The sequence below is a fragment of the Onychostoma macrolepis genome, chromosome 15 (genome assembly GCF_012432095.1).
Source record: "Onychostoma macrolepis isolate SWU-2019 chromosome 15, ASM1243209v1, whole genome shotgun sequence".
Taxonomy (NCBI): Eukaryota; Metazoa; Chordata; class Actinopteri; order Cypriniformes; family Cyprinidae; genus Onychostoma; species Onychostoma macrolepis.
This window is the reverse complement of record NC_081169.1, coordinates 16,115,013-16,126,615: the sequence shown is the minus strand read 5'-3', so window position 1 is coordinate 16,126,615 and position 11,603 is coordinate 16,115,013. Positions and strand designations below refer to the sequence as shown.

At 37.8% G+C, this 11,603-nt stretch overlaps 1 protein-coding gene across 1 annotated transcript in view; it reads left to right on the top strand.

The window, feature by feature from the left end:
- usp32 (ubiquitin specific peptidase 32) overlaps positions 1–11,603 on the top strand; it is a 62,026-nt gene that overhangs the window by 47,739 nt on the left and 2,684 nt on the right. Inside the window, 9 exon segments of the mRNA XM_058799786.1 lie at positions 137–333; positions 414–598; positions 1,548–1,634; positions 1,733–1,853; positions 2,537–2,728; positions 7,993–8,245; positions 8,324–8,476; positions 8,479–8,732; positions 8,819–8,911. Coding sequence (XP_058655769.1) covers positions 137–333; positions 414–598; positions 1,548–1,634; positions 1,733–1,853; positions 2,537–2,728; positions 7,993–8,245; positions 8,324–8,476; positions 8,479–8,732; positions 8,819–8,911 — 1,535 coding nt within the window.

Below are 11,603 nucleotides of genomic sequence, written 5' to 3'. Positions count from 1 at the left end.
TACATCTTGGATCGCCTGAGGTTGTCTAAATATTAAGCAAATTTTCATTTTTGGGTCAAATATTTCTTTAGAAGAGAAGCTTTCGCTTTACCATAGACACTCTGATTTGTCATTGACCCATAAATGTCTCTTTTAGAAAAACCACCTGTGGCTAATGGGACAGCAGGGAACAACCACATTGGAAAGTCTGGCCTGATTCCTAATGGCATGCCCAGCACAGTGGTCCCCTGCACCCCAGAGAAGCCCCTCGCCAATGGGATTCCTAATGGCCATGCCGTGCTGGTGCAAGACAGCCCCTTCATTGGCTACATCATTGCCATGCACAGGAAGATGGTGAGGATTTACTGATGTATTCACTGTTAGACTTCACATGATGGTCGTAAGCATCCTAAGTGCAAGGTCTGTCCCCTCAGATGCGGACAGAGCTGTACTTCCTGTCCTCTCAGAAGAACAGGCCCAGTCTGTTCGGCATGCCACTGATTGTGCCATGCACAGTTCACACGAGTAAGAAGGACCTGTATGATGCCGTGTGGATCCAGGTGTCTCGACTTGCCAGCCCTCTGCCCCCACAGGAAGCCAGCAACCATGCTCAAGACTGGTCAGTGGCATCTGCAGCTCACAAGGATTATGTTGATGGTTGATGATTGATTTAGATATTTGCTAAAACAGGATTGAATTACACTACCGTTCAAAATTTAAGGTCTGCAAAATTGTTAAAAGAAGTCTTTTATGCTCACCAAGGCTGCATTTATTTGATTAAAAAAAACTGTAATATTGTTTCATATTATTAAAATGTAAAATAACTCTTTACTATTTTAAATATATTTTTGTAATTTTTAATTTATCCCTGTGTCAAAGCTGAATTTTCAGCAGCCAATTCTCTATTCCATCTTTAGTGTCACATGATCCTTAAGAATTCATTCTGATATGCAGATTTGGTGCTCAAGAAATATGTTTTACTATTATTGTTGAAACAGTTGTGCAATAGAAATAGAAAGAACAGCATTAAACTGAAAAGAAATATTGTAATTTTTGATCAATTTAAAGTGTCTGGGCTGAATAAAAGTATTAAATTCTTAAAAAAAATGTGCATCTTACTGACCCCAGACTTTAGCAAGGTAGTGTATATTTTGATAATAAGAAAGATGTACTAAATGTATGAGCTGTTAGTTTTTAATGCAGTCATTTCCGGATCCCATTTCCCTTCACAATTATTTCCTGTCTCTTCTCTCTATTGTCTCTGTTAGTAGAAAGTAGTAAAAACTCTCTAAAACATCAGGTGACAAATGTACTGATAATTTATTAAAACATCTGGTATCACTAATGAAATTGCTTCTATTTTACATTATTGTAATTTAATACAAATCATTACAAATTATAATATTATCATAATAATTGAAAATTTCACAATTCCTTAGTTTTCTTAGCTTGTTTAAAAAAAGTCAGGAAATAGTCCAGAATCTTAAAAATTTCTTATTCATTTTACTTCGTAACTTATGTCCAAAATTTTGAAGTTGAAGTAAACTTGTTAACACTATCTCTTCCAGTGATGACAGTCTGGGCTACCAGTACCCCTTCACTCTGCGAGTGGTGCAGAAAGATGGTAATTCCTGTGCCTGGTGTCCCTGGTATAGGTAAGGCTTTAAATTCAGCGGTTGTGCAGGCACATACAGTATCTCACACCACAGCGTGGGTTGTCGTGACTGACAAGGGTTGTCGGTGACTTTGCCAGGTTCTGCAGAGGCTGCACAGTGGACTGTAATGAAGACAGAGCATCTTTGGGGAATGCTTACATTGCTGTAGACTGGGACCCCACCGCTCTGCACCTTCGTTACCAGACCTCTCAAGAAAGGGTGAGTGCTATAAGGATGTTTAAAGATTTTAAAGGCCATAAAACCAGTCTACTGAGATTTCAGTCAGTTCAAGGTTTGTCCCTGTGTGAAGGGTGACGTTTTTATGTTACTGGATTCAATCTGATGCCGCACCGCAGGACTTAATATATCCCTTAAACCCAATGATTACTCTGCCAGTACTGTCATTCCCTGTGAAGAGATTCACTTCTATCTCATATCACAGCTGAGAAATCCATTAAAAGCATATTGTATGATTAATTATTTTCTGGATCTGCTACCTATTTTACCTCGAGCAAAAGCTGCTGATAAGCCTTGGACTGCTAATTATGATCTGTCATTGCTACTTGCAAAAGACACTTTCTGAAGGCAAAAGCTCCTGCAAAGTCATAGTAAATTAGTTGTTTAAAATTTCAAGATAACAGAGTGAAATCCATGGTTTTTGCACTAGATTTTATGGTACATTTGAAATTATAACTCTCAGTTTTATAACTTACAAAAATCTGCAAATACAAATGTTTAATTGTACATTTTAAAAAATGCTTTTAAATGTAATTACAAATTAATTCCTGGTTGCATGATTATTAAAATCTTATAAATAATTTATTTTCGTAGTTCAGACCTCTGAGTAGTTATTTCATTCTGTTGTGTATCAGGTAGTTAATTGCTAATGTTTATGTGGGCAGATAGTGGAAGAGCATCCCAGTGTAGAGCAGAGTCGGCGCACTCAGGCAGAGCCTATCAGTCTGGACAGCTGTTTGAAAGCCTTTACCAGTGAAGAAGAGCTGGGAGAAGATGAGCTCTATTACTGCTCCAAGTGTAAAACCCACCGCCTGGCCACCAAGAAGCTGGACCTCTGGAGGCTGCCTCCCGTACTGGTCAGAAACACACATTATTTCTGTTTCCTCTTTTTCTGTAGGAATAAATGTACCGCATGTCTCTTGAAAAAGCAAACCTCAGTTTTTGAAATGTTTGTTTAAACGAGAATGTTTGACCAGCAAGAAAGATCTATATATTAAATAATCTGAACTTTTTTTAATAAAATAATTTTAAAACATATATATGCATGTATGTATGTATGTACACTGAACAAAATTATGAACGCAACACTTTTGTTTTTGCCCCCATTTTTCATGAGCTGAACTCAAAGATCTAAGACTTTCTATGTACATAAAAGTACACTATTTCTCTCAAATATTGTTCACAAATCTGACCACCATTTGCCTCACACAGTGACCACCATTTGCCTCACACAGTGCAACACATCTCCTTCACATAGAGTTGATCAGGTTGTTGATTGTGGCCTGTGGAATGTTGGTCCACTCCTCTTCAATGGCTGTCCGAAGTTGCTGGATATTGGCAGGAACTGGAACACGCTGTCATATACGCCGATCCAGAGCATCCCAAACATGCTCAATGGGTGACATGTCCGGTGAGTATGCTGGCCATGCAAGAACTGGGATGTTTTCAGCTTCCAGGAATTGTATATAGATCCTTGCAACATGCCACCATGGGCCACTCGATCCACAACATTGACATCAGCAAACCGCCACCCAGATGACGCCATGTCTGCCATCTGCCCTGTACAGTGAAAACCGGGATTCATCCGTGAAGAGAACACCTCTCCAAAGTGCCAGACGCCATCGAATGTGAGCATTTGCCCACTCAAATGCAACAGACGAACTACAGTCAGGACGAGACCCCGATGAGGATGTGCTTCCCTGAAACGGTTTCTGACAGTGTGTGCAGAAATTCTTTGGTTATGCAAACCGATTGTTGCAGCAGCCGTCCGGGTGGCTGGTCTCAGACGATCTTGGAGGTGAAGATGCTGGATGTGGAGGTCCTGGGCTGATGTGGTTACACGTGGTCTGCGGTTGTGAGGCCGGTTGGATGTACTGCCAAATTCTCTGAAACGCCTTTGGAGACGGCTTATGGTAGAGAAATTAACATTCAATTCACAGGCAACAGCTCTGGTGGACATTCCTGCAGTCAGCATGCCAATGGCACGCTCCCTCAAAACTTGCGACATCTGTGGCATTGTGCTGTGTGATAAAACTACACATTTTAGAGTGGCCTTTTATTGTGGCCAGCCTAAGGCACACCTGTGCAATAATCATGCTGTCTAATCAGCATCTTGATATGCCACACCTGTGAGGTGGATGGAGTATCTCGCCAAAGGAGAAGTGCTCACTAACACAGATTTAGACAGATTTGTGAACAATATTTGAGTGAAATAGGCCTTTTATGTACATAAAAAAAGTCTTAGATCTTTGAGTTCAGCTCATGAAAAATGGGGGCAAAAACAAAAGTGTTGTGTTTATCATTTTATATATATATATATATATATATATATATATATATATATATATATATATATATATATATACATACATACATACATACACACACACACACACACACACACACACACACACACACACACACACACACACACACACACACACACACATACACATATATATGTATATGTATGTGTCTATATATGTCTGTCTATATATATATATTAGGGCTGTCAAAATGGCTGAAAAACTAAAATTATATTAATTATATTTGAATTTAAAAGGCATAATTTCAGTTAGGGGGAAAAAAGCTTTGGCTTCTCTCCTGAGGCCACAAGAGGGCGCATCGAGCAAAATATTACTGATCCACGGTTCTTCAAAGCATAAAATAACACGACTATCTTTGAATAATGTTTAAAATAATGTTTAACCTTTTATAATTAAGTTGCTTAAACAATTAGAAACAAAACAGCATCATGTATACAAGTTTAATACAAAGCATGGAAAACCCATCACAAAGAGTAACGTTACTTTTTTTTTTATTTTAAAAACATGAGATGCAGTGGAATGGGGAGAGACCCGTCCCGCCATAAAGTTTTGAGACATGTTTTTTCAAAGTTGAACTTACAATAATTTTAAATGGCTTTCTAAATATCCGACTCTCTTTTGCAAGACGCGAGTGCAACGGTGATAGATGTCCCTCTAGAAAATGCGATAAATATGCGTTCTGTGTGAAGGGCTTGGTTCCAGTTTTGACATAAACAACATAATCTCCGCATTGACGTATCCAGTGGGTTCAACTGGATAGGCTAAAAAAAAAAAGCATTAAAATGCAATGATACCTACCTACATCTTCATCGCATCTTGTGCGCCAGATAAGGATGCCAGACACATCCCAAAAATTCGAATGCAACGTTTTGCATTCGAATGTGTATTTTTATTTTAAATTCGACGAATATTTGAAATTCGATTTTTTTTTTTTTTTTTTTTTTTTTTTTTTTTTTTTTATATATATATATATATATATATATATATATATATATATATATATATATATATATATATATATATATATATATATAAACGTTGCATATATACACACACACACACACACACGCTCATTTTTGTGAAAAGTGGGGACATTCCATAGGCGTAATGGTTTTTATACTGTACTTACTGTTTGTGCTATTGCCCTACACCAATCCTACACCTAAACCTACCCCTTACAGGAGACTATGCATTTCAACTTTCCCCCAAAAAACCTCACTCTGTATGATTTATAAGCGTTTTGAAAAGTGGGGACATGGGTCAATATCTTGAAAAGTCACCTTCACCTTGTAATACCTATGTCATACCTTTGTCATTATACAAATCTATGTCCTGACTTTTCACAAACACGCGCGCACACACACACATATATGTGTGTGTGTGTGTGTGTGTGTGTGCGTGTGTGTGTGCGTGTGTGTGTATGTATGTACAGGTGCTGGTCATATAATTAGAATATCATCAAAAAGTTGATTTATTTCACTAATTCCATTCAAACTTCCATTCAACTTGTATATTATATTCATTCATTACACACAGACTGATATATTTCAAATGTTTATTTCTTTTAATTTTGATGATTAGAGCTTACAGCTCATGAAAGTCAAAAATCAGTATCTCAAAATATTAGAATATTACTTAAGACCAATACAAAGAAAGGATTTTTAGAAATCTTGGCCAACTGAAAAGTATGAAAATGAAAAGTATGAGCATGTACAGCACTCAATACTTAGTTGGGGCTCCTTTTGCCTGAATTACTGCAGCAATGCGGCGTGGCATGGAGTCGATCAGTCTGTGGCACTGCTCAGGTGTTATGAGAGCCCAGGTTGCTCTGATAGTGGCCTTCAGCTCATCTGCATTGTTGGGTCTGGTGTCTCTCATCTTCCTCTTGACAATACCCCACAGATTCTCTATGGGGTTCAGGTCAGGCGAGTTTGCTGGCCAATCAAGCACAGTAACACTATGGTCATTGAACCAGCTTTTGGTACCTTTGGCAGTGTGGGCAGGTGCCAAGTTCTGCTGGAAAATGAAATCAGCATCTCCATAAAGCTTGTCAACAGAAGGAAGCATGAAGTGCTCTAAAATTTCCTGGTAGATGGCTGCGTTGACTGTGGACTTCAGAAAACACAGTGGACCAACACCAGCAGATGACATGGCAGCCCAAATCATCACTGACTGTGGAAACTTCACACTGGACTTCAAGCAACATGGACTCTGTGCCTCTCCACTCTTCCTTCAGACTCTGGGACCTTGATTTCCAAATGAAATGCAAAATTTACTTTCATCTGAAAAGAGGACTTTGGACCACTGAGCAACAGTCCAGTTCTTTTTCTCCACAGCCCAGGTAAGATGCTTCTGACGTTGTCTCTGGTTCAGAAGTGGCTTGGTAGCCCTTTTCCTGAAGACGTCTGAGCGTGGTGACTCTTGATGCACTGACTCCAGCTTCAGTTCTCTCCTTGTGAAGCTCTCACAAGTGTTTGAATCGGCTTTGCTTGACTGTATTCTCAAGCTTGTGGTCATCCCTGTTGCTTGTGCACCTTTTCCTACCCAAATTCTTCCTTCCAGTCAACTTTGCATTTAATATGCTTTGATACAGCACTCTGTAAACAGCCACACCTTTCAGTAATGACCTTCTGTGACTTACCCTCTTTGTGGAGGGCGTCAATGTTCGTCTTCTGGATCATTGCCAAGTCAGCAGTCTTCTCCATTATTGTGGTTTCAAAGAACAAGAGATACCCAGAATTTATACTGTAGGGATGGTCATTTATTCAAACTCAAATGTAAATATTCTAATATTTTGAGATACTGATTTTTGACTTTCATGAGCTGTAAGCTCTAATCATCAAAATTAAAAGAAACAAACATTTGAAATATATCAGTCTGTGTGTAATGAATGAATATAATATACAAGTTTCACTTTTTGAATGGAATTAGTGAAATAAATCAACTTTTTGATGATATTCTAATTATATGACCAGCACCTGTATATGTGAAGAGTTAATTTGCAAAACCAGAGAACTCTTTTAGTTCAGAGAACTGCAGTTGGGTTGTTTGAAGTAATAATATCTCAAACAAATCTCCTCAGATGACAATGTAGATGCCTGACAGACGTTGTTGTTGTGATCATTGACTGTATGGTTGTGATTACACGCAATACAGGAAGCTTTTCCCTCACCATTGTAGCGTGCTGCTTTTGCAAGGTTCCGTGAAAAAGTTTCAGCTTTGATTTTCCTTTTATGCCCTGAAGAAGAAATCACAGGTTCATCAAGTTCGTTGAAATTATCCATCCTCGATCACTTTTAGTCGGTTTTTACGAAATTCCTCTCAGCTAGCACGTCTTTTCAAAGTGACTGGCAGCCCTGTCACCTAACCTGAATACAGCGTGCTGATTTGTTAAAATGGATTTATCCGCTTCTGTTCACAAACAACAAGGGTGCTTGTCGGCTTGTCACTTGAAAGTGAACAATACCGGCTTTTTGACAAAACGTGTTAGGCTTCAGATCGCACTATATGTGGAGAATAATGCACGGCGCAGTTTTTTTTTTTAAGTGGCATATATTGGTTTTTGCAAATTAACTCTTCAATATTTGTTTAGGTAATTTGAGCAAAATTGAACATGCATTGCATACAATTTTTTTATTTCTTTAATTGCAGTGGTTTGTGCTTTAATCATGAAAGGCCACATCACAATTTTAGAGTGTTTTTATTTTTTTTTAAAAACGTGAATTATTATACACCATTGCAAGTTGCTTTTTGTTACATTTGGCTGAAATATTTTTTTCAATGTACTTTTTCAGATTGTTCATTTGAAACGCTTCCAGTTTGTCAATGGTCGCTGGATTAAGTCTCAAAAAATTGTGAAGTTTCCACGTGAGAGCTTTGACCCCAGTGCGTTCCTGGCCCCACGGGAGGTGTCTCAAAGCATGGGCAGCCTGCAGAGCCTGCAGAGCGAATGCCTGGTAGAGGAGCTCCAGAGGCTAGAGAGAGGAGACTCCTCCGTGTCTTCCATCTCCACTACTACTGTGGCCAGTCCTCCCACCTCTGGCAGAGGTCTGTCTCTCTCTCTTCTCTTTGTGCAGACCTTTTGAATCAACATGAGATTCTCTAATCGTTGCATTGTTGTTTCAGGAACCCCATGCTCCATCAGGAGAGTGGGCAGCCCACTGAGCAAAAACAGCAGCCCCAGGAATACAGGGCGAAAACAGGGGCGCCTCCGTCTTCCCCAGCTGGGCAGTCGACATCGACTCTGCAACAGCAAAGAAAACCTGGAAGCCTGTAGCAGCAGCAAGAGAGCGAGACTGAGCCAGAGCAGGGCACAGTGACGGACGGGGAGAATCAGATGCCATCTGATGCAAACACACAAGACACCTGGTCACTGGACACCTCAAGCAATGACTGCGATGTGATCATGATGAATGGATTGGGACAAGACAGCAGTCAGAGTAATGGACACTCAGAGGTCAGCGCAGACCTGGACACCCCTCACCAAAGAAATGACATCTGCCTGGAGCCCCTGTACAATTTATATGCAATCTCAGTAAGTGATTCTTGTCTACATGACTTGTTGTGTAGTGATTGCTTTTGTAAGCAGCTTCTCTAACAATGTGATTGTTTTTCTTTCAGTGCCATTCAGGAATAATGGGAGGGGGGCACTATGTGACTTATGCCAAAAACCCCAATGAAAAGTGGTACTGTTACAATGACAGCAGCTGCAAGGTAAGATCTTGAATCTCGTTATTTTTTGACATCTCAGTTTCCATTATTTTGCATTCTTATTGCACATACAGTGTACAGCATAAATGAGTACACCCCCTCTAAAACTTAACAAATTCAGCAATTACTCTTTACTTGGATGTCATGTTAGGGTTCTTTGGAGATATAATGTTCCAACAAGCCTGCTTGATCAATTACCAAAGAAGAATGTCAAAATTATTCAGCAAAATAAGATTTTATTATCAAAGTGATAAAATGTTGTGTTGCAAAAATGAGTACACCCTCCTGAAAATTACTAAATAAAAAAATAAATTTAAAAAAGTGTATAATTTAAGGCTATTTTTGATCAACAGGTAAGTATATTGAACCAAAACTTTTAAAGACAAGTAATTTCCTGACAATTAAATGTGTTATATAGGCCACTGAATCATACTCAGACTTAATGCTGGGAGCCGTGGAACCACTTGGCAGAGAACTGCCAGGTGACTTATTTCTTAGCATAAAAGAGGACAACGTTACAAGAGGAATACCAAATTATTGTTTTAAGTGTGAAAATATAGCAGAATTGTAGCACCGACATTCAAAAACAATGGACTTGTGACAAGGCTCCTGAAATAATCAGGTCTTCACTTTTAAGTTTTCATTTAGTGATGAGTGAATTTTTGCTAGAAAAAGAGCTGGAGAAATAACATGCAAGTGTCTCAGAGCCAGCAAAAGCTATGAAAAGAGTGACACTTTATCTCACAGAGTATGACCCAGCCTGCAGAAGTGACATGAACAGTTGTTGTCACCACTAGAATTACCTACTGTAGTCAAAGCAAAATAAACTCATTTAACCTCTTCCAAGGCCCATATTTACAAAATAGAGACTTCTGGGAATCCATACTCTGGTCTCAAGAGACCAAGTCAATCATTTCGGATCCAAAAGCATCCAAAATGTTCTGGTGTTGCTAGAGGAGGAGTACAGTGAGAAGTGCTTGGTACCCACAGTGACGCTCAGTGGTAGTAAAGCTCTTATATAGGGATGAATGAGTGCTGAAGGTGTGAGGGAGTTGCGCTTCATCAATGCTGTCATGAATTCACACACTACTGTGTGATGTAATACAAAAACTTGCTACCCTCCCCTCATTCCCTGCATTATTGGGCATTTTTTCAGCATGAAAATGAAGATATTCATTCTCCCAAGGTGAAAATCCTTCAGTGGACATGTATTTCAATCAATCTTAGCACTCTTGAGCAGCTGTGGGGGATTCTGTAGAGACGAGCTGAGCAAAACTCCCCATTAAAGACCAGAGCATTTAAGGAGGTCATCCTCCAGAAGTTAAAAAGGACAGATGTGAAAATTTGTCATGAACTTGTACAACTTGTGCCAAGAAGGGTCAGAGCAGTATACTTAAAGTTCTGGAGGACATACATGCTGAATTAAATCTAGGGTGTACTCATTTCTGCAATCCGTCATTTAAACAAAATTGGCTAATTTATTCATCTTACAGAAAATATTGGCATATATTTTGTTGTTTTTATTAAGTATATGTTTAATACATTTCAATTTTACCATCTTTCCATGAAATATATAAGTGATAATTAAGAAAATACATCTTTTATATTTATTCAGAGGGGGTGTATTCATTTATGCTGTGCACTGTATATAAAATGTATATCTGCACAGATAGAAAATGCACAGTAGAGATATCAGAGCTATCAGTACTTCACTGTCAAGTCAATACTAAAATAAACAAATTGGGCACTAGAACCTTTCTACACTATCTGTCGTAGCAATTACCATCTGAATATGGAAAGCTCAACATTAAATTTAATTAAATTTAAATAAATGTTATTGTAATGTTATTTAAAATTTTAAATAAATACAATTAAAATACAGTTACAGTTTGTTTAATACAAGTACAGTGGTATCAACACTGGATTTACATTCCTGAAATTTCCCTGGTGTTCATTACTGAAAAATTTAATTAAATTAAAATGTAAAAATAAAATAAATATTGTGTTCAATGTAAGAACTGTGATATCAGTAAATTTCCCTTACATTGGTGTTGAACATTGGGAGAAAAAAGAATAAAATAAAATAAAAATAGTGTGTTTAATACAAGTACTGTGGTATTAACAGTGGAAATTATATTCCTGATATTTCTCTTGCATTGGTGTTGAATATTGAGAGAAGAAATTTAAAATAATGTGTAATCTGGAAATTGTATTATTGAAATTTCCGGTTACACTTCATGCTAAGGTGTCCTTGTTACAGTGTATTTATACATGTAAATACTGAGTAATATTAATTAACTGCATGTACTTACTATATGGTTAGGTTTTGGATTAGGGTTCGGTTTAAAATTCAATTAAAAAAATAAAATTGAATTTTTAAAATAAGAATTAGTGTATCAACTTAATTAGTGTATTCATATTTCTGAAATTTCCTTTGCATTGGTGTTGACTGCTGAAAGTACAGAAAAATGAAATAAAATAAATTTAGCATTGAAAAATATAAATGTGACCCTGGACCACAAAACCAGTCTTGTCAATTTTTCGAAATTGAGATTTAAAAATTGGTGTTGCTAGATTCCAAATCTGGAATCTGAGGGTGCAAAAAAAAATCAAAATACTGAGAAAATCACCTTAAAAGTTGTCCAAATTAAGTTCTTAGCAATGCATTTTACTAATCAAAAATTAAGTTTTGATA